The 24,089-nt window shown below is 40.3% G+C and overlaps 1 protein-coding gene across 1 annotated transcript in view; it reads left to right on the top strand.

Moving 5' to 3' along the window:
• The first annotated feature begins 482 nt into the window (after window positions 1-482).
• Window positions 483-24,089, top strand: part of LOC137299167 (separin-like) — a 31,419-nt gene continuing 7,812 nt past the window's right edge. Inside the window, exons 1-14 of the mRNA XM_067831720.1 lie at window positions 483-685; window positions 2,091-2,342; window positions 2,745-3,699; window positions 4,246-4,362; window positions 4,949-5,091; window positions 10,141-10,328; window positions 16,288-16,395; window positions 16,954-17,085; window positions 17,459-17,588; window positions 18,023-18,295; window positions 19,100-19,333; window positions 21,339-21,597; window positions 22,053-22,209; window positions 22,852-23,843. Of these exons, the coding sequence (XP_067687821.1) occupies window positions 614-685; window positions 2,091-2,342; window positions 2,745-3,699; window positions 4,246-4,362; window positions 4,949-5,091; window positions 10,141-10,328; window positions 16,288-16,395; window positions 16,954-17,085; window positions 17,459-17,588; window positions 18,023-18,295; window positions 19,100-19,333; window positions 21,339-21,597; window positions 22,053-22,209; window positions 22,852-23,843 (4,012 nt within the window). The 5' untranslated portion in view covers window positions 483-613. The remainder of the gene's footprint in view (window positions 686-2,090; window positions 2,343-2,744; window positions 3,700-4,245; window positions 4,363-4,948; window positions 5,092-10,140; window positions 10,329-16,287; window positions 16,396-16,953; window positions 17,086-17,458; window positions 17,589-18,022; window positions 18,296-19,099; window positions 19,334-21,338; window positions 21,598-22,052; window positions 22,210-22,851; window positions 23,844-24,089) is intronic.

The following is a 24,089-nucleotide window of genomic DNA, read 5'->3' as shown; positions in this document are numbered from 1 at the left end:
ATGTATGGAGCAACGTTAAACGCACATCACTCATTCACTTCACTGAACAAGACCTACAAAACATAGATTGTGAATGCTGAATTCATACCGTCATACATGTGTGTAGGGCGGATGGTCCATGTTTGAAGGTACGTTTATTTTTTCCTGTCATTGAAATTAAGCGTGTAATTTTCTAAGGGTCCATTTATTAATATTTTCTAAACAAAAGCTGTTTATTCAGGCAAAGACATCACGGGGATTTTTCAGGATCCAGTCTCTTTAAAATATATCCTTTTTGGATTGGGTATCTCTCCGCCAACATACTTTTGTTTGTTCTCGTAGAATAAATACCACATTGAAATCGCTACCAAATGTTTACACAGAATAATTTAGTAGTCAATTTAACTTTTTCTCTCTGTACGAGAGGAGTCAAGATGTGTCTGTCAAATGAGATAATTTTGTATAAAGTGGGTTGGTGGTGAGCGGATAGTATTTCAATGGGCTCCTTTTCGGTTTACACCGGTCAAGCGCGGCCATTTTAAACCTTCATGGCGGTACTTCTTCGTGCTCGATGTTGTGATTATTGTTGCCCTGCCGATGATTCCCTTTGATCAATGAGAGAAAAGTCTCAAGGATGGCTAACAGCCAAACGATATTAGAAAATATTACCAAAGGGAATTTTGATGGTATTCTTGGAGACACAAAGGTAGTTCTCGGTAGATTTCTTATGCCATTAGTGATTTATCACTTCAGCCTAAGTTCAGGCAGTTCAACTTTCATGTGGAAAAGCCGTCTGGCTGTCACGATATACCTGTTAAAGACAAGAACAAAACTGCAGCCGTTTGGACGATTCATATATGTCTTTTGCCTTCTGATATTGGTTCCTTGATTATATTTTTGTGAAGCTGCTGCTTGAAGTTGTGCCTCGTTATGGATGATACGCCACTCAGATTGGTTTAGTGATATCATAATAGATCTATTGAATTAGACCAGAGTATCAGATATCACAACAGCCATGTACAAATATACATCATGAAAGTAGAGAAACATTTTCTGGAGAGATTTCCACCCACAATCCCTTTTGTTTGTGTTTTTTTGTTTCTCTTTTTGAATCAGAGACCATATACCGATCATTTTTAAAATAAAAATGTAAGAAGCCTAACCTAAAGCCTAAACCTTACTTTAAACATGTGAAACCTTAACTCCTCAAAATATATTAATAATGAGAAATGCGCTAATCTCCATGCAAACAAGCATGTTCAAAGTGCTAACACTCTGATAATTATTACCCCAGATAATTCAAGCAGCCTGTTAGGTGCTAGATGGTTATATTCACATGAATTTATCCAACTGGGTACCCATTTTAAAAATTAAGAGGTCAAGAAAAACTGTTATTAACTGAAGAGGTAACACAATTCCTTTCAATGAACCATCAGAGGTGAACTTTACTCTGTGACAGAGTTTGATTTTTTAACAAACCCACCTACAAGGTACATGAAACAGTCATGTTTTTTTGCCCAGTGTCTTTCTAAAATTATTGACATTGTTGAATCAGGTTACCTTTCCGGTGTAGTCTTCTGTGTCTGTTTGTGCATACATTTTGAAAAAAGATTAATTTTAATCATGCTCATGTTTACACGAAAATGGTAGAAAAAGTCACTTGTGGGTATTAGCAGTAATTGCTGATCAGTAATTAATTTGTGACAAAATGTGTCGAGTCATGTTGTGTTTTTTTGTATTGATTTATGTAATGTGATATATATTATGAGGGCAAGTCAAGCAAGTAGAAACATAAATTGTTTGTTTTTGGAACAATGAAAACAGTTGGCCTTTGATCATGTTGATTGAAGACTTTTGTTTAGCAAACAGTTGATTGAGAGTAACCATTGGTGATGGCTTTGACTCACATTCAAGAGAATGTTTGCATATTTCATAAAATGTTTTCCTGTAGTCCATTAAAGGTTGTTTCAACTTTAGTGTGAGGTGTTGATTATCATGATTATGTTAATGCATGTTGTTTGCTCTCATGATGTCACTTGTTTCTTTCTTATATCCAGTCTTTGGTATGTCCCAGCACTGAATCTATTTTTTCCATAACACTTGTGTTATAGGAATACCTGTCAAGTATACTTACGGCAAAGGGCAAAGCTAAAAATGGTGACTTGAAAGAGAAAGGAATGTTTGCAGTTAAATTTCTGCATTCTGCTGTTGCTGTTCTTGGAAATGATGTTCCTGAAAACCTCATCGCAGCGGTGCATGTTTGTTGTCACGGTTACGAGACTGCTAGGGACAGCATTAAATTACAAGATGAACTGACTGTACCAAAACTTTTGTACCATATCTTGAACAAGCTTGTGCAAGAGGTGAGCCAAAAGAAAAACATCTTACTGTGCATACAAAAGTCTTTATTACATTGCATCACGTTTATATATTTACTTTCATTCTACATGTTCTATGCTGCTAAATGTAACTCGAGAATTCTCTTTTTCCATTATTTACATGAAACATGTTGAGTTGTTGGTTTTTGACAAAAAAAATGTGTCTCTATTATTTTTATGAGGTATTTCCTCATGGTAACAGTAGCTTAGCTAAAAAGATATTTCCGTTTCCATTGCTGTAATATAATTAGTGTGTTTAATTTGCAGTCAGTTATGGTAATCAGGTATTTTTTATATTTTTGGATTATATCCATTTGTGAATGGTTGTAAAGTAACTCTTAACATAAGTCTGACAGTTGTTTATCAACCAATTTTTTTAAATGACAGAGTCACATGGACAACCTGCATCAACTTGGAGTGTTTCTGTACAGCTGCCTCCATGATGTGTCAGCTGAGACACCTGGTTTTAAACCCATCATAATGAACACCTACAGTCGGCTCTGGAATTCCTCTGTCAAACATGAAACTACCTGCAGCAGTTCAGACTCCCTTCTAATCACAACCCAGTTGAGGTTCCTTGCTATGAAATTCCTCTTCAAGAAGGAAGTAATTGAAGATTCAGATGTAGAAAAAATTGAAATAGCTCTTGGCAGGTACATCCATTTAGCAAACAAATTGAAATTGAAAAAGTCTGCAATTCAGACTGATTTGAGAGAAGTTTTATCCATTTTTGTCACCATGTTAGATAATGTTGTTACTTTTAATAAGGAAAAGTTTGGTTTGAGTGTTATTAAGTCAGTGATTCGCGCTGTGAAATATCTTTCCCAAAATAAGCTGTTGGTGGATGTACAACGCCTCCTGGAGGTGGTCAGTGAATCAGGGGAAGACAATGACAGGGTTGACAAAGGCTTGATTCAAATTGTGACCAGTATATTGACTGTGGTCAAACAGATGGACACCTTGCTACAAGAAGAATGCAGCAATGATGTCTCTTATGATGAGGTAGCCTCTGTGTTGATGTCTGCCAATGAGGGTTTGATGACAGCCACCGATGAATGTCAGGAAGATGGTGGTCATCAGTTGGTCATCCTGGAGTTGTGTCAGGTGCTGATGATGCAGCTCAAGTCTGTGCCTCTGACTGTCAATCTGTCTGTGGGTCTGATGGAGGCGGTGCGTATGACCATGACCTTGTATCTACACTTTCTCGAGTCAGAATGGCGGCTGATTGGGGATGCAGGAGCAGCCTCTACTGGACTGAAACGAGATCAGATTGAGAGGAACATGCTGGATGCTTTCCATGTCAAGTTCCAGATGTTTTACAAATTGTCTCAAGCTGTTACTGGTAAGAGTACTTAAGATTCACTTATGTACTAATTGTTACCCGCTGCAATGTCCTTTTCGGTGGTATTTAAATGCACCCCGTCCGTACATCCATCTGTGCACTGTTATCTTTTCTGGAGCAGAACTCTAAAACCGTTCAATATTTCTTCACCAAACTTGACACATAGATTGGTGTACTGGTGCCTTTTGATAGTTTTGGAATTCTGAATAAAATATTTTTGGCGTTTTTTGGCCAGGGCATATATCCATAGGGGCGGTGGGGTAGCTTAGTGGTACAAGCATTCACTCATCACACCAAAAACCCTTTACAAATCCCCACATGGGTACAATGTGTGAAGCCCACTTCTGGTATCCTGCCATGATGTTGCTGGAATGGTGCTTGAAGCGGCATAAAACCAAACTCATTCTCTCATTCTTAAGAGATGGAGATGTTGCTGAAGATCAATTCTAAACTGAATCTTCTCAGGGAGGTTCAAACACATCTATCCTGAATGTCTGCTGGAGATGATAGTATAATTGTCAACCCTCTTGTGTTTGTTGTTTTCAGATGATGAAGAGCTGGAGGCATTGTTAGATGAGTGTCTGGAAGCTGTTGGTCTCTATCTCAATGTGCTAGGAGTTGTGGAGTCAGATAAGACACACTTTGATGACAAATACTACTTTGGTATGTTGACACTATTTCAAAATTGAATTGATAATTATTTCAAGGAAATGTGAAAATGAAATGATTATTGATTATATGTCATGTGCATATCTTATGCAAACAGCATTTGCAAGACTTTGATTTGGCAAGTTGCTATCAGGGCTTGCTGCCTGACAGATCATTTAAACTGCGGGCCCGATACAAATTACAATAACAACAGGCGCTGGCGCTATATGCAAGACATGTTTAATAGTAACCTCATTTCAGAGTCCAGTTTCATAGAACATTCAGTGGGTCTCATGAATGCGATGTACATAGAGGAACAAAATTTATACAGCCTATTACATGTCACCGAAGAATGAATTATGATCACTGAATGGGCTACAACTGTTGTCACCCAGGGATCAGGGTTGTTGGGGTAGCCTAGTGGTTAAAGCATTTGGTCGTCATGCTGAAGACTCGGACTCAAATCCCCACATGGATGCAATGTGTGAAACCCATATCTAGTGTCCCCTGCTGTGATATTGCTTGAATATTGCTAAAAGTGGCATAAAACAAAACTTACTCCCTTCCAGACATGGTACAATCATACATTTGTGGGTTGCAGGCTACCTGATGGTGAAGTTTGGCCACTTCTGCTACAACCGCAGTCTGGACAAGCAAGCCACAGAGTTCTATCGCAATACTTGTCAACAACTCACGGAGTGGTGCTTCTCGGACACTGATAAGAAACAGGCTCGCATTGAAGAGGTAGGTTGATATTTGTTATCTGTTCTAAAAGTTTCTATACTGTCGAAGCCCTCTAAATCGGCACACATTGGAACCAGCAAAATTTGCCGATATAGTGAGTATGCCAGTTTATCAAACTTTTCTCTTTTCAACCTGACAATGATATTCCATGTGCTGTAAAATACAACTGAACAAATTTACCTCACCTTCTCAGGCATAATCCATAACCATATTCCACCATATTTAAGTGTAATCAACTTTGTTGTTAATGCACTTTCTGCTAATCTTCAAAACCATCTTGACATGGCAAGTGAGCGACAAATTGGGAGACACCAATTAATTTAATTTGCCAAGTGACACATGCCGTTCACCAGTTTACCTCACCTACTTATTCTTAACCACTGTACTTAACTGTAGTCCAATGTATTGTTCATACATGTTCAGCCATCAACAGGAGAGCCAAGATAACAGATGCTGGTTTTGTGAGCGTTAGCTACTGTACAAACAGCCAATTGGGTGGTCTTTATTGTGTCAAAGTACGGAGTAGGCTGATGCCGGATTAGAGGGAATTCAAATAATCGGTCAGAACATAATTCTAGTGACGATATTGAGAGCATGTCAGATCGGAAGGATGCCAGTTTTGAGGGTTCTACTGTATTATGATCAATCGACAAGGAAAGGCTTGATAGAAAACAGTTAAATACTGATGAAACATACATTTCTGCAGAAGTATAAAGAAACTTACAGACATGTCCTTACTTCTGAAAGAAACCTATTGGTTTTATGTGCTCCAGGAAACATGTCTTCTTGCGTTTCTTGGCTGATAATTTGAATTTAATGAAAAATTGTTTTTTAGAAATTTAATGTAATGAAAAATGATCGTTTTTGAATTTAATGAAAAGTGATTTGTAAACTTATCTTATCTCACAGTATGCACTTCATTCTGTTGCTTCAACACTGTGCTCCCAAGGCATCTCTTGTCGATTTGCCCAAGCACTCCATGCTACTCTGCTTATTAGACAGCTTCCTAGTTGTCAAGAAAAGCATGCAGCATACCCTACTATCTAACCACATGACCACCTTTGAATGATCATTCTCCTTCTTGTCACAAACCCAGTGTGGGTATGGTTTACATTACTCATCCTTTCGTCAACCATTCTAAGAGAAAAGCATCTTGGGGAAGACAGACCAGTCCAATAAGAGAGAAAAATGTCCTCTGTACATCAAGGTCTTTTCTTTGAGTGATCTGCATTCTTCCTGTGTTGATTTGTATGGGACAATGTAAATTGGATAATCGTTGTGATAAATGTAAGCATTATACCTTTAAGGCATTCGGGAACTACTCAAGGATCCCTTTGCTCATTTTGCTGAATGCTTCCTATTCTGCAAATAGGAGAGTTGTCTCCAGTGTTCCCATGCCTAGTTCATCCATTTAAATTTTTGCTGAAACCAACACTTTCATTGACCACAGTTCACCAGATCATATTTCACCAGACCGCACCTCTCAGTCCAATTTTCTCCAAACCATCAACCATCACTGAATTAGCATCAGTCGAACCAGCTTTCGCTGAAACGGCATTCGAAGAATTAGCATTCTCCAATCCATTTCCTGCAAACCATTTTTCTCTGAAACAGCATTCCATGAATCAGCTTTCACCGAACTGGTTTCTACAAACCAACTTTTGCCCAAACAACATTCTACAAATCAACATCAGGCAAAGCTCCACATAATTTACTCCTATTCCAGTTTATCTATGAGTAATTGCATGTTTTGAGGAGTAACTAGCATTTTATGTACTCCCACAAGTTGAACGTATTGAGTACTTTCAGTGTTTCAGCCAGAGCATCTTATCCTTATTGGGTAATTAACACCGATAAACATGTAAATGAAACAGCCTAAGTAAACTTAGTATCAGTGTATTTCATTACACTCCACCACTGAGTCTAACAAAACCTAGTAGAAGGTTGCGTCAGATAACCAGTTAAACAGATTTAACCAATCAGACAACGGCTACTATTTAGGAATCTGAGGGACTTTCAAAATATTCAGGTCACTGACACAGATCTCTCCACAAACACAAATCCGCATATAACACAATTATTTGACCTGCAGTATGTAAGCTTTGGGGTTTCTGTTGACATGGTTACCATTAGCTAATATTTCTGCAAGGTGACATCCTTGAATATTGTCCAAAACACTATTTTCAGCAACTGTTTACTCTGTTGTACATATGCCGTGTGCATCACCCGGAAGCGAGCATACGCTAAGCAGCATTCGGAATTGTTTGGTTCGAACCTTTTCGAAATAAAAAGTTCCAATGGTAAGTGCAAATGTGCACTGGCGAATGGACAGATCTGGAGCATGATTCTATATCATGATGTGGAAGGGTTCAACCATTCACTGGATTTTCTTCATATTCAGCACCAAGCTTCATTCAGTGAAAGCACAGGGCCCATTTGATTTTGCTGACCATCACATAATTTTCAAGGTCATGGTGACATTTTGAAGATTTCATTAACATTTTATTAATAACAAGCATGTTAACATGGTTAACATTGTCGGTAAGATATCTCAAGAACCATTCACTGGACTTTCTTCATATTTTTCATATTGAGGAAAGGTGCAAGACCCAATTGGTTTTTGTAACCTTCACATAATTTCCAATGTCACAGTGACACTTTGAAACGTTCAGCATATTTAACTGCATGTTAAGATTGTCAGCAAGATATCTCAAGAACAGCTCACAAGGCTACCCTTGAATGTTTTTTGATAAGCAATGTTTTTGCAATTTTTGCATATTTCATACACTAAGACATTCACTTGAACAACGACAGAGCAAGATATCCAGAGATGTTGATTGGTCATGTTTTTGTTGACATTTAACTTCATCTTGAAGTATTACTTTCAGGTTCGTTACTTTTTAGGCTTGATTTGATAAATTGTGGCAGGGGATTATGTCACCTTTGAGACAATGCTTGTTTTTGAAGCAGTAACATCAGTACAGTTTGTCACTCCAGAATTCCAGTGGATTTAATTGCATTCCCTGCTCCAAAGTTGCCAGATTCATCCCTTGACTAAGCTTATGTAAAGGAGTGAGGGTAATTTGATGTAGACTGGAACTGAACGTACCTTGTAAATCTTGGCAAGGTGAGGCCTCACTTGCTACGTTGCATCTTTTTATTCTCTGGAGGTTGTAGCTGAACTCCTGTCACTCGGAGGCACCCATCTCCCTGGGAGACATGCTTTGTAAGCTAAGGAGGAAAAGTCATCACAAGCTTAGGAGTTGCACTAGTTCTAACAGGCTTCCTTTGTGCATCTCTATCTATGGTTATTTCCAGTCTGCATAGTTTCTGCTGTTCACACTGTGAAGACCTAGTGCATTTGCATGCCAACGTCTGACCGTGGGATATGTGCATGCCGTGAGATAGGTAGTTTAAAAATTTGTACATTTTAAGTATAAATTGTATATTTATATACTTATCCTATCTCATGCAATGGATGCCCACCCAGCCTCCTTGCAGATTATTTTATGTTTCCAAGAACGAGAATGATGATTCAAAGGTCACGTGGGTAGATAGTGGACTGCATGCTTTTCTTCACAACTAGGATTAGTAGGAAGCTGTCTTAAAAGGAGGGTAGCATGGAGCGCTTTGACAAGAGAGGCCTCTGGAGAAAAGTTTGCATTGTTCCACTCAGTGTTAAAGGTCACATGCAACAAAAAAATCAAACATAATTAAAACACATTTATCACTTATTCATGACATATAATATACATTGCTGCTTTTAAAAAAACAAATAAACAAAATTATAGGCGTACAATCGCGATTCAAAAGTGCAATATTTTGTACTTGGCCTTACTTCCCCAGAAACGAAGCCCTCGGGAGACCAAACCCAGTCATAGTGGGTGGATGTGCACTCAAGTGTAACGACGGCTTCCAATTGGCTGTTTCATTTGCTGATATGCTGAGGGTTCTTTGTGTGTACAGAAAGATCATCTGTTTCATGGGCATTTTAGCAGTATAGCGTCACAAGAAAGTAAGAGTCTTTATGGATAACAACTTATTTTTGTGTACTTGATGCGTCGTTTCAGTATTGATTCATATACTGTTGTCAAACAAAATCACATACACCAAAAGAAGTCGTTATCCATGAAGAATGTATATAGAGATGTTGCATTTTGAAAACACATGTTCTCTGAATTTGCGTTCGATCCAATCAAAAATCATGTCAGTAGAGATGGTAAACTACTGCGTGGCTGGAATCTGTCCACATACAAAGCAGGACTTGAAACTGACAAGAGTTTGCACCAGTTTCTGTCAGATCCAGTCATGCGAAAAAAATTAATGTAGTTTGTTTGCAACCCACAGACGTAAAAACATGTCATGTGTATCACACGTGCCTAATTACATAATGCGGCAGAGACGGGACTCTGGTGCACGAGTCATAAATCAACTTATTTTCTTTATGTCATTTAGTCTGGTAGGTGTTAAGTTCAAATTGCACGTGGTCAATGATTGAAGCTGTGTTCTGCATGTTGTCTTTGGCAGACAGGCAGGCAGACATAAAGGTGTGAATAAACCAGACACTGAGCTTTCTCTGTGACAGAGACTGCTTACGACAATCAACAAGTTTTTTACGTAACGAATAGATAATTTAATTGTTTGTGTATACAACCAAGATTAGACTACTGCTCACAACCTCAGATGCTGGGCATGCATACTGTTTCAAGCTCCGCGAACCTATTCACTGCGCATGCGTTATGGACGCAGCGCAGCACAGCTGTTGAAACCAGTTTTCCCCCCAGCGCTTGGGGGAATTTAGTGAAACGTTTGAACTCCGATTTTGCTGGCTTTTTTTTTTCATCGCGTTTCTTTTTTCAACTTTATAGGTTGAATTGGCATATTTTATGATTTGTTTCCATAAGTGCATACCGAAAGGTACCAGAATCTGCAAAGTTGTGTTTTACGTTGTATGTGACCTTGAAGAAATTATGTTCTTCATACATCATGTTAGCAAGGGTATCAGTGCAACCATGTCAGATAACACCTGTGTTTATGTGGTGCTTGTAGTCGTCTCTGTGGAAGATCTACAACTGCCTGACAGAATGTTACCGACGCCGTGGGATGTGGAAGGAAGCCATGGAAACCATAGCGATGTACTTGCACATAGATGACAGTCACGTGAACACTCTGGTGCAGCTGTGGGTGCGCATCAAGCGGGATGCTTCCAGGGAGGGGCAGCAAGACTTTGTGGAAAAGTAAGGGTTTGTCAGACAGCTTGCTGAAAGGCCACAGAAGTTCAGTTTTAGTTTTTGGAAACAAATGTTGAAATATTTTAGAGAACAGTGTTACGTTATATTTTTCCTTATCCTGACTCATGCTTAATTGCTTACTCTCCTCTTCCTGGGCGAAGGTAGTGGAACACCTGAAATCCCTTGAAGTTTCCTTCTAAAAGAAGTGGACATAAAATCACACTCACCCAAGTATTGCCTCCCCTTTCCCGCTCACACGGTCAGCTGACCGCCTGATGAGGGCGGCTTGAGGCAACTTGGGTCTTGTACACCACATTTCATTCTTTCTATTTTTCTAGCTAAATTTGTGCTGTATATGGTTTTTGGCTTGTATGTAAGTGTTATATTTGTTATTATGATACAATTTGGTAATTATTGTGTCTATTTCTAACACATATTTAGTCAATGACGAAATTGTGTTTTCAGTGCAGATTACGGCTCTCTTTGGTTGACCCGCACGTACTTTGCCTGGCGTGTAAATCTTTATGTTCTGCTCACATTCATTGTGTATTTTGCATTGAATTGTCTGAAGCAGAATTTTTATTATATGTGCGCTCTAGAGACAAGCAGCGTCAGCTCGCATTACCCATGTCTTAATCTAGTGAGATAAAGTCGGGTAACCGATTAATTGTTGAAGCTGAGACTTATTCCAGCAAGAAGCCAGTTGTATCTCCAAGATCATGTCCAAGGTCGGGCGAGTCCCCTCCCAAGACTCAGAAGAGATCGTCTGTTGAGACAGGACCGTCTCAGACTAAGAAAATTAAGAAGTCGAAGTCGTCATCTGCTAGATCATCGCAGAATCATCTCTCGCAGATAAAGAAATCATTCGGGGAGGAGATAGTCCCTGTAGAAGAACGTCAGTATTTTGACGAGTCTCTGTTAATGATACGGAGTGAAGACACCAGGCATCGGACTTTGGCAACTAGATCGACGCTGACAGCATCTTTAACACTTCAGAGCGCATCTCATCTACAACAGACATCACAGATGTCAAATCTCATCTACAACAGACATCACAGATGTCAAATGCACTCACGAGCATCGTAGACAACTCTTCAACACAGTCGAATGCATTAATGCATTCCTATTTATAGAAAACTTAGACTCACGCAGTTGGGATCATCGGCGATCTATGAATTCATCTTTCATCAGTGTGAATTGTCACTGGAGGAAGTCTTATTTTCGGACTCGGAAATCACATCATGGATCACAGATGGTTTAAACCTGGCTTCTCCAACTAAGGGTACCAATGAGTTCAACACATACGTGATGAAGAATGATGACATTGATACAATGACATTGATACGATACTTCCTGTATCTACGATACCTAAGACTTTGTCTACAGCTTTCAAGACAGCAACCAAGTTTCAACAGCAATATGTGCCGCCTTTTAACGCATGTCGTTTCCCTCTTCATAATATGGAGCCATTCATCAGAGCACCGGAGGTTGACAAAGGCTAAAAAGTCAACAACCCAGCTCGTAATAGATTTTACAAGGTGGAAGACAAAAGATTGGTGCAACTGTACACTACTACGAGGCAAACCTTCTTTGGATTAGCTCGATCTATAGCCATCAACGAGACTCATCGCTAAGTTTAGCAATCCAGTAAACGAGGAAGAAGGATGATCCTGTCAGTACTCATTACACAGAGGAAGGATCAGCAATTTATGTCTGAGCATTTAGATTCTAGCACTGCTGGAATTAATCTGCTTCGTAGGCAGGGGCTCCTGTCTGCCACCTCATGGAGTGAGAACTTCACAAAGCCCTTGTATCAAACCCTATGGTCTGCACCTACAGTATTCGATGGAAGGGTTTAAGGGGTAGCAAGATCAGTTACTCAAGATTCAAGGGAAGTTATGATGATAAAATCCATCAACACTTTGACTTCTGTCCTTAAACAGACAAATCAGCGTTATACTAGCAAGTCCAAGTTTTCCAGGGTTCAAAGAGCAAAGGGAGAAATTGTCTTCTTCATTTCGTCGCCCCTATGGAGGAAATAAACGCCCTCATATATCAGGAAGATCGTCTAGGGACGGAGGAGGAAATAAACGCTGAAGATTGGGTTCAAAACGACTGGAGTCTTCTACCCCCAGCCTTTCCCATACAACCATCTCAAGTGGGTGGACATCTTCAATGCTACTGGGAAATTTGGGGAATCCTCAACGACAACTGTCATGAATATTCTACAAGACTGCTTCAAGATCCCGCTGGAGGATACAACACTGCTCACAAAACAACCAACTCCCATCATCTATGCAAACAATCAACTGGACAAGTTGACCGATGCTATATCAACACTGTTGCAGAAGGGAGCAGTAGAAGTAATACAGCCACAGAATCTAATGGCTGGATTTTATTCTCCAATTTTCCTAGTACCGAAGAAGAATTCCAGAGAGAAATTCCGTCTCATTTACAACATGGAGGAATTCAACACAAAGTTTCTACGAAGCCAGGAAGCCAGAACATTTCAAGATGGTACGTCTTCCTCAACTAAGACTCCTCATCAGACCAGCAGACTATCTAGCCAGTATAGATCTGCAAGATACATACCTACATATCCTGATACATTGAGAATCAAGAAAATATCTACACTTCCTTTTCAACGGTTAGCATTATCAATGTCCTACCGTTTGGAATATCTTCGACTAATGGCTGTTTACACTGGTAACCAAGCCCATTGTCAATTATCTACACCTCAGGGGGCTATGCAGTGCTTTTCATCTTGATGACGGGATACAAGCGCATCAACGGAAAAGTCAACTCCGACTACAATTAGACTTCACGATCAGGCTACCAACACATCTGGTTTGGTTAGTAAATCACCTAAAGTCAGAATTGGAACCTGTGTCCACTAGGCCTCCTCACATCACATCACATCACATCCCAAGATATGACCAAAAGAGGAAGACTGCAGTTGTGTCCCTTACATCGATTCTTGAATCTTTATCTCAACAACAGAGGACAGATTCCGCTCCCAGGCAGCCTGAAGCCTTTTCTGATGTGATGGACTCACCGATCGATTGTCTCCGCAGGAACCTATATGTTAGAGCCGGTATTCAACAACCACCTTTATGTAGATCCATCCCTACTAGGATGGGGATCTCATCTGGGAAACGCGGTAGCAGCAGGAATCTGGAACAAAGAGGAACAAGTTCTTCACATCAATCAGTTGGAAATGAAAGCCGTCATTCATGCCATCCACCACTGGTCAACAGCATTGAGAAACAAGTTATTAATGATCCACATGGACAACTCAACAGTAGTGTTTTAGGGATCAACAAGATCACTATCTCTGCTACGCCTAACATTTCAACTGTTCATCTTCAAGTAAAAGCATGTCACATACCAGGAGCCTACGCCATATCTCGTCCCCTACATACATCTGCAACAGAATGGATGCTGCATCGGGAAGCGTTTCAACTAATCCGTCAAACTTATGGATCCATTTGCAACGAGATTCAACAAACAGACAACAACCTTTGTGTCGCCAGTACCAGATCCCCTAGCCTGGGCAACAGACGCTCTCTGCATTCCATGGGAAGGACTAAACGCATACGCGTTTCCCCCTCCAGTACTGTTACCAAAAGTCATCACGAAAATCAGACATACAAACAAGTTACAACTGATTTTGGTTGCGCCTTACTGGCCAAAGAGAGATTGGTTTCCAAAACTTATAGAAGAGCTAGGACAACCAACACTACAATTACCAGAATGGAAGAATCTTCTCATTCATCCCCACACAAAACAAATACACTCCCAACCATCAGTATTCTGTCTTCACATATGGACCGTATTAAAACTTGTTTGAAACACAGAGGATAATCCAGTGAGAGCAGCGAAAGCAGTCACTTTAGCTTTACGGAAATCCACTCGCACACTTTATGACAAGTGGAAACAGTTTGAGACATACACTAGAAAAAAGGGATTTTCGGCAAACAAGGCATCTCATCCTCAAATAGCAAATCATTTATGCTATTTACATCAGTCTAAAGGTCTGAAGGGTGCTACATTAACTACGTATTTAGCTGCTTTCAGCTCAGTCATCACCATGGGAACAGGGACCAAACTGACTAAAGTAACAGAGCTCATTGCCTTATTACGTTCGTTCAAGTTGGAAGATCAACAACACAGATTTAGAGCTCCAGCGTGGGATCTAAATATTGTACTCCAACATCTCACAAGTGATGCATATGAACCACTTGATTAAACTTTAATTGAAATGTTGACTCAAAAGATGCTATTTTTACTTGCCTTGGCTACAGCTGCAAGAATATCAGAAATTCATGCTCTAGACTTTAATCAAAAGAGTTTCGACACAAGTCACCAGGAAACAGCTCATTTAGGTCTAAGATGGGATTTCATAGCAAAGAATCAACTGCCAGGTGAACCGGATAGACAGTTCCATATACCGGCTTTGTCTTCAATCTTAGGACCACATGATACACACGATTTATCATTATGTCCTGTGAGAGCATTGAAAATAAACATCGTGCGTACCAAGTCAAGAAGACAATGGTTCAAGCGCCTTTTTATCCCTATATCTACTGAGACACCCATGGAAGTATCCTGCAACACTATCTCAGTGTGGATCAGAGCTGTTATACTGAGAGCGTGTAAAGCAGCAGGATTAAACTTTCCATGAGCCTCTAACCCACATGAAGTCAGAGCTCTACCCTCAACACTAGGGCTACATGGTAATAACTGCTCGCTATCTGCTATTATGGAAGGCTGTTTTTGGAAGTCAAATACAGTATTCCATAACCATTATTTGCGAGACATGGCCATGGAGGACGTCACTGGCATTCATCAGTTTGGACCACTTGTTGTTGCTCAGCAACTAACAGTTCCCCGACAACTCTGACTTAACTCACCCGATTTATCACGTGACTTATGGAAGCCAGACGTTCTGCGGTGTATTTTGGTGGAAAGTCTATGTGCACGTCTTGAACAGACTAGCATAAGTGATTATGACCTTGCATTCATTATGAAGATAATTATACATGAAGAAAGGTCACAACTAGTTTCAATTGTTATATCGTGATTTGCATCAGAAACTAACAAGACACTAGCTATATTAGTGTCATCACGTACAAGTCAACAAAATCTTCTTTTTGACTGGATGTGATTCCCCTGACCCACTGCCATTTCTGTTGAATTCTGTAAGCAATTAAGCATGTGTCAGGATAAGGAAAAATATGTAATTTTCTGCATAAAATTGATATTTTATACTTATCCTGACTGATGGTGAAAGCCCTCCCTGCCACCCCTCACAGACACGAATTCTGAATTCTCGCATTCTCATGTGGGGCAACTACAGGAGAGAGTGAAGTAGCATGGCGGTCAGCTGACCATGTGTGCAGGAAAGGGGAGGTAATGCTTGGGTGTGCTTTTACATCCACTTCTTTTAGAAAGGAACTTCAAGGGATTTCAGGTGTTCCACCACCTTCGCCATGAAGAGGAGAGTAAGCAGTTAAGCATGAGTCAAGATAAGTATAAAATATCAATTTTATTCAGAAAATTACATATTGTTTCAAGTATTTACCCAAATACATGTTGACTGTTAACCATGAGAATGGTTTAGGGGCAGTTCAAGTTAATTGTTATAGCATGTGTGTTAAAGAGTTCATATTTATGTCTTCTGTTTAAGATCCTGACAAAAAGCCAGAGTTGCATTTCTCTTGCCATTCAGTTTATGTTACCATCTGAAACCTCTGTGTAATTTCTTGAGCACATTCTCACTTCACATGGAATCTTTTCTGAAAGTAAAGACTTTTTTATGTCATTGTTGGTAGCTGAACCTTTCTGACATCTTGACAAAACATTAGACCAAACATGAGAGATACCTAATGGAAAATTGCCTCTCTGACACAATGTCTTCAGCTCTAAATATGCTGTAAACGGTGCAACATCATTTTCATCCCAGGACAATGAAAGATGTGTTTGACACTGAGGGTGAGGAGAGACCGCCAACAGATGGTGACAAGATCCTCTGTCTCCTGCAGTCAGAACTAGAGGCCTTCAGGGGCATCAAGTAGGTAGATTACTCATTTTCACAAACCTAGTAAGTAAGGTGTAAGATGAATGACAAAATACAGCTTGAGATTAGTAACATGTTATATTGCAAATGATGAACAAATTTAGCATGTTACAGTGTACTTGTGATTCTTTGGAGTAGTGTATGTCTTTATAGTTGAGGGTTACACTCTGTAAGGCGACAAGAGAGACACAGTTCACTGTGCATAATTAAACCTTTCAGAGAAGCTTGGTCTGTTCCAACACTGACTCAATGTCAAGTTCATACACATACTCATTATTGTAACCAATGTTTCAATGTCTATGAACACACAGACACAGGGTTTTCTTCCTACAGGCTAGTAACTGAAATGCTGTACTAAGTCTGTTAATTTTCTGACAACAAATGTCCCAAGATGATTAAATCAGTGTTTAATAGGACCTAACTACTTTTGAAATATCATCAAGACTTTTTTTGCTGAAGTAATCATTGTCCAAGGAAATGAAATGATTGGAAACCCACTGTCTAAAACATCCATGTGTTTAGAAGAGTGATAAGATATGAGTGTGCATGCAGGAAGCGCTGGAACGAGGGGGAGGCGGTGGTGCTGAAGGACCTGGTGTCTGTGGTGGGGGACTCTAGCACAAAGGCTGGCTACCTTTTGTCTCTCGCCCAGATCATGTGGATCTCAGGGATAGAGACAGACAGGTGAGAGTAATGCAGCAGCAGACAACTGACTGGCTGAAGACATTTACCATATGATTATGTTCCTGAACATTTTTGCTATCTTATTACCAACTTTGAAAAGAATAAGTAGGACATTTTACATAACAATGAGGCATAGCATATGAAGCTATGTAAAACCCAGTGTGCTTAATCTGAAATTTAAAATATCCAATTACATGTCATTCTCATTCTTCATTTAGCTACAAATGTGATTCACAGGGATATTAGAAATTCAAATATACATTATCCATGTTATTTTTGAAAATAGCTGTAATTTTATGTTCACATCTTAATAACTAATACTCTTTATTCAGTGCAGATGATTGTATTACATCAATAAGCTCAAAAATTTCAGGTCTGTTAGAGAATGTGTGGATGATGTTCTGGACTTGTTGGGCAAGACAACAAGTTCTGAAGGCTACCTAACCCTTGCTCAAGGACATTTGTGGCGCTTCATCATCACACGGGAGGATTTGTGTAAACAGGTTTGTTCCTGACCCAATTTTATACTCCAGCCTTGTTACAGGTCTGGTATTGAGAAATGAGTGACTGACTGATGGTGTTCACTGAAACGATCAATATGCCAGGCGGTGCTATAACCAACTAGTGCAACAGGGGTGACACACCATCAAGGCTAACCTACTATATCACTACCGCCTGAATGTTACTGTCACCTTGTGTTTAGGTGCATTATTTTTGGCTCAAGGGACCTAGTCATGAGAATTTCTGGGGAATGTGTTAAGAAAGAAAACAAATGATTTTATGTCTCTTACATTTCTGAGAATCCATTGATGACATAAGGGGAATTCAGACAGACAGACGATGTAAGCAGGTGTGTTTTAGACTGATGTTCATAACCTGAGATATCTTAGACAGCCTAGTTAGAGTTCATCTCATATGAAACTGCACTTGTGTCCAGTACTTGCTGCCAGCTGGGGAGAGTGAGCCTGACCCGGGTGAGGAAGAACCCTCAGCCAGGAAGTCACTGAAGGAAGGGGTGAAAGAGGTGCCTGCACCAAGCAAGGTGTACACACTGCATCAGTGTGAGGTGGATGTGGCGGACATGGACCAGGCTGTAACTCTCATGATGCAGGGCATAGAAGCAGGCATCTCTGATACTTCACAGCTGGACTTGGCAGCTCTGACACAAAACCTTATCATGGCAGCATCTGTCTTCAGGCTTTTGCGAAAGGTAATACCATTATAATGTCCATGTTTGTATATGTTTAAAAGGAAATGTTGTTAAAGTGATCTCATGAATTTGTTTTTTTATGAAAAATGTGTAGTTATGTAAAATTGATTAATGAAAGAACATATAGATTGTCTGTCACAGATCTATTAGACTGACTGACTGAGTGAGTGAGTTACTTCAATGCGTTTTTAGCAATACTTCAGCAATATCATGACTGGGGAACACCGAAATGGGCTTCAGACATTGAACCCATGTTGGGAATCAAACCTGGGTCTTCAGCATGACAAATAAACACTTTAACCACCTGGCTACACCAAAGTCCAGATCTTCTGGCCTTGTACAGCTCCTCTAATAATAATAATAATGATAATAATAATTTATAGCGCGCCTGTTTCCAAAAAGTATTTGCTCAATGGCGCTGAAGGAGAGAGTAAGCAAAACCTATGAGAAGGGTAATGTAAACAGATGGGTTGTTAGGGCTTTTTTGAAAGAGCTCTACAGTTAATTTCTCTGATAGAACAATTATGAGTTCTCCGCATGTGAAACTTAGAAATTTCTTTATCAAAGCCTTTATAAATCTGGGGCTCCAGTACCTGGGACCTGTTCGACAAAGCAGTCCTACCACTAAACGATGTTATAGTACTGCACACATTTTGTAGACAGAGGTCCAGATTAGTCCTTTATAGACTTATTTGAGCATTTATCAATGTCAAACACAGATTATATTATGTTACATATGCAGGCACTGTACTGTACAGGTAGGAGTCGTTGTTATGTTGAACACTGTCTTGTGTGTTTCCACAGCCTGTACAAGAACTGCAGACACTGTGCATGGCACTTAGTGTATGTCCATCTACTGATGCCACCACGGCAGCACGGGTTCAACAGGAGATATCGCGGGTGTTGATGGAGAGTGGACAGTACCACATGGCAGAGATGCTGCTACCTGCTGTGGACACAACTGTTATGACCGAGGACTCCCATCAGAAGATTTTGTTGCAGCTCCTCAAGGAGAGAATAAATCTTCTCAATCAGAAGGTAAAAATCATCATAAGTCATTGATTGAATGAAAATCAGGCTTCTCGTTTCAATCAGTTTGACTTACAATTTTTTTTTATTTATTATTCTGTGCAGATTTTATGTTTGCACATACAGCTAGATTTTTCCATATGCTTATTATGCTTGCCTCCTCCTATCCAAACAGTGGAACACTTGAATCCCTTGAAGTTCCCTTCATCGAAGAGGACATGAAATCAAAGCTCACCTATGAGTAGCCTGTTGGCTATGTTGGATCAATGTTGGGCTTACAAAAGAGGTGCACATCTGAAACTAACGATGTCAGATAACATCCCAGAAAGTATCGAAGTTGGATCCTTATCACACAGGCTGTTACAAATGCCATGTTTGTATATGGCAGACAGATTACATGAAGTTATCCTGCTTGAAAAATATGGTGTCAACTTTGCAAGATTGCAGCTAGATACAGATCATTTTCATTTACATTATTCCTGTACAATGTACAGACATCAAGAGGACAGTTTGGCAGTCGTCACCAGCCTAAGATTGGACTGACAGTCTTTGATGAATAGTTGTTGCAGTGAAGATATCAACTCTACAGTAACTTTTTTGTGCATTACAACAAAGTATGGTTGTTCGAGAGGATTTCTTCTTTGTGGTTTCTACAGTCAACCAGTAACAACATTAAGGAAGTGTGGGAACCTCATCACATCATCTGTATATGATGGCAGTCGCATTATTTCAATAAAGAATAAAATGTGGAAGAACAGACTCAACTGCCAGGGTGACATTGATACGCGGTTTGGGGGTGGGGTGGGTGAGCTGGCTAGGGCACCAGGCTAGTGAACCAGGGAGGTTGAGGTGTCGGGATTGAGCCCACCTGTTACCGGGTGAAAAAACCTTGGAGTCAACACTGTGTTCAGACTCTTTCAGTGTTGTCAAAACCCCTAGTGTACAGTACATAACCCTGTGCACTTAAAAGAACCCACGAATCTGTTGGTATATGACCAGATGGTGGCCACATGAATACGTGCTAACACGTAGTTGCAGAGACAGCAACGTGCAGTGAACTTGGACAAAGTACTGTGACTATGTGTCCCAGTCCACACAGCTGTGAATGGGTACCTCGTTAGGATGAGAGAACCTCAACAAACTCAGTGCGCCAAGTGGCTGCAAGAGTTGAATACTCCCCGGCTAGTTGAGATTGAAATATTATGTGCTGTTCAGATTGACATCCAGTGATTGACGAAAAAATGCCATCGCCTTGAGCATGCACTAGTATGTGGATATGTGCGCTATATAAATATCCTATTTCATATCATATCATACTATGCTTTGAAGTTTTTTTCCAAGCACTTCCATTCAGCTTGTGTAACTCTTGGACAGGCTGTACAGTGAGATTACAGACAAGATCGAGTGTTGGCAGAAAAAATCAGTGACTGCACAAGGTTCCATGATGATCATTTGACTGCAACACCGGTGATGTCACTCGTCTGGCATCTAACTGCTCTGTTGTTGACAACGCCTTGATTGAAATTGGTATTTTATCCGTATCCTGACTCATGAGGTCAGTCCTCCCATCCTCCCCTCTCATTGCATTGTGGATTTCACTGTATGTCGGACTGCTTGATGCAGAGAGAGTGACAAGCATGGCCTCTCATGTGACCGATTTGTGTGACAATGCATAGGCTAAAGGGAGGCTACTCGTAGGTGAGTGTTGATTTTACATCCTCTTCAATGAAGGGAACTTCATGGGATTCAACTGTTCCACTATGTTTGGTTAGAAGAGGAGACAAGCATAATAAGCGTGAGTCAGGATAAGTACTAAATATCAATTTAATCCAGAAAATAATATTTTTTTGCCTTTTGCTAAATGACGTAAGTCGATAACACTCAAATGAGGTAGTTGCTGTGGTTTTGCGACACCAAAGTTCCTATCTATAACTCTGTATATCATATTTGCCTCAGTGGATTCATTTGCAGCCCTGATAATTAATATAGTACTATCGTCCCTTTCCCTGAGTAGATAGAACCAAGTCTGACGCGGATACTGAGTCTGACGGAGAATCTAGTGAAGGCCAACAGCAAGAGCTGGATGGCAACTCTCACAGAAGGTGTGGCCAAGAGACTGTTGTCCATGTTCCTCATCCAGCCGTTGCAGTCGGAGACCCAGGTGTCTGAGTACGCCCTTTCCCTGGCCCAGGAGGCGGTAAAACTCCACACAGCAGTTGTCCACTTCCTGATGGGCAGAGACATGGAGTCTGTCACCATTCTGTCTGGAAAGGGTATGACTGTAGACATACCCAAAGATGACCTTAAAATGTTAATGATTACCTTCCTGAAGCAAAAATCCACAATCAATACTGTTGGAATGCACAAACTACATGCACTGTATTTACCCTGCAATATTTAGCTGTTAACTAAATATCCCTTTCTGGTATATACTGTTTTGGGATTAGATGTCTTTTAAAAATTTTGTATATGATCATTAATTGGTAACTAACATGTTTTGGGGCAGCACTTAGTTGTCAGCTTAAGTTGTGGTTCTTGATAGTATTGACCTGTGCAGACATGAATTCCATATAAATGTATGTTATTTATGCGAGTCCAATGCTTGTTTTCTCAATGTAAGGTTTTACTACATCATTGCCACATGATCTTATTAACCTATGATTTTAGTAAGTTGTTGCTTTGATTGAGTAGTTTTATGTAACATGTTAGTGTTACATCATGTCTGCAGATCCACATGTACTGGACAAGTGGATGGTGGTGAGCGAACTCCTGGAGTCGATTCTTCATCTTTGTCATCTGTATCGGCATGTTGGAGATGTCAAGGATGCCAGAGGATACCTCAGGGAGGGTCTCAAGATCTCCAAGCGACTCTGTCTACCAAGATGGTAAATGCATCTTTGTGTTGTGGCGGTGTTGTCCTGAATTGCCAGAACACTAGTAGCTGGAGTGTTTTAGTTTAAATTTCACAGTAAGTTATTTTAATATCAGGTGCACATTTTGGGTCAGTGGGGTCACCTAGTGATTAGCATTTGCTCATCATGCCGAAGACCTGGGTTCGATTCCCCACATGGTTAAAATGGAAGCTCATTTCTGGTGTCCCCTGCTTTGATGTTCCTGGAATATTGCTAAAATAAAAGCGACATAAAACTAAACTCACTCACTCACTCACTCGGGCACAGTTGGCTCAGATACCTTGGGTGCTTCAATATGCTTTACGGAGCCTTGGACACACCGAATTGTTGGCTCATATGTCAGTGTTTCATGATTTATCAGCACCATAATCATCTTTAACAGTGATGTCAAAATGGCAAACATCTAACAGCTGTGTCACTTTATGCACATCAAATCACATGTAGTGATATAACTGGAACAATGTTCAAAGTGGCATTTAGACTCGCTCGCTCACTCACTCACTCAGTCACTCACTCACACACACTCAAGCACTCACTCAAGCACTCACTCAAGCTAGTGTTTGGTTTGCCTGTTGTTCTTTCAGTTATTACATTTCATGCACATTTCTTGTTTAGGACCACAGAGTTTCTGCTTGAACTTGGAAGAATTAACTCAATATCTAGCAATGAGAAGGAGTGTCTACGGCTGCTGAAGGAGACTTCTATGATACTTCGACAAGTCCCTGGTAATGAGGAAGTCAGTGTGCTTGATCAAAAGCACCAAAAAGTCAGCAGCAACAATAAAACTGCCACTGGTAAGAAACCTCGGGCAACACGTGGCAAGAGTGCATCAACAAACAAGAAGAATGATAAAGTGAAAGATGCGGAGCTTATTGATGATTGTTTTGGGTTTGAGAGTGTCCGAGATGCAGGAATTAAGAGACCCTCGGAGAGTGATGTCGCCTCCATTCTAGGGCCAATGAGCTCTCTGTCTTTGGATGTAGAGCTGCCTGGATTATTACCACATAACACAGACTGTTCCTGCTCCTTGTGTCAAGACATCATAGTACAAGGACTTGACCTCCTCTTCTCAGAAACTCTGGGTGAGTTCTATCAGTATTCAGGATCTCTTGAAAAGGGATGGGATGAACTCAAGAAAGTTGAATCCTCTAAGTCTGCCCTAGAGAGACTGACAGCTGATAACACAGCTATTATACACAAACATTTAAAATCAGCAGAATTGATCTCAAAGTCTAACAAGAAGTCATCCATACAGCTCCAACCAGTGCTATTGCCAAGTCTCCGACAGCTCAGTATTGAAACCTACTGTCTCCTAGCTCAAACAGCTTTGAAGAAATGTGAGTCAGAGACAGCGGACTTCCTGTCTCAGTCTGCCCTGAAGATGATCAACTCGGACACCAGTAAGGATCTGCTTCAGCAGAGTTTCCTCAAGGCCCAGCTGCAGCTGGTGCGGATACAAGCTCGCCTCCAGACTACGTCGGATGTCTTCGTGGCCAGCGACAAGGCACCGTCAGCCAAACCACCGCCAGCCAGAGCTCGGGCTCGCTCCACCAGACAGAAGAAATGTTCTGCCAGTAGGAGGGGCAAGTCAGAGATCGAAGAAGAAGGTACATTTCTGTCAAGTGATAGGACTTAATGTATTGTCATGTATTTACTGACTTGACTTCTTTTGCATTGAACATGTTGACTTTAATGTTGATTCCTTGTTTTCTCTAGTCTACTAGTTCATCGTTGAAAATTGTCATTTGAATGTTATGCAGCGTTTTTACATGTTCATTTCACAAGTTTGGGGTTAAAATCCTGAATTTGTCAGTCATAAATACCTGAGACAGTGTCCAGTTAGTGCTGCTAAA

Source organism: Haliotis asinina, chromosome 10, assembly GCF_037392515.1.
Source record: "Haliotis asinina isolate JCU_RB_2024 chromosome 10, JCU_Hal_asi_v2, whole genome shotgun sequence".
Taxonomy (NCBI): domain Eukaryota; kingdom Metazoa; phylum Mollusca; class Gastropoda; order Lepetellida; family Haliotidae; genus Haliotis; species Haliotis asinina.
This window is presented reverse-complemented; position numbering and strand designations above follow the sequence as displayed.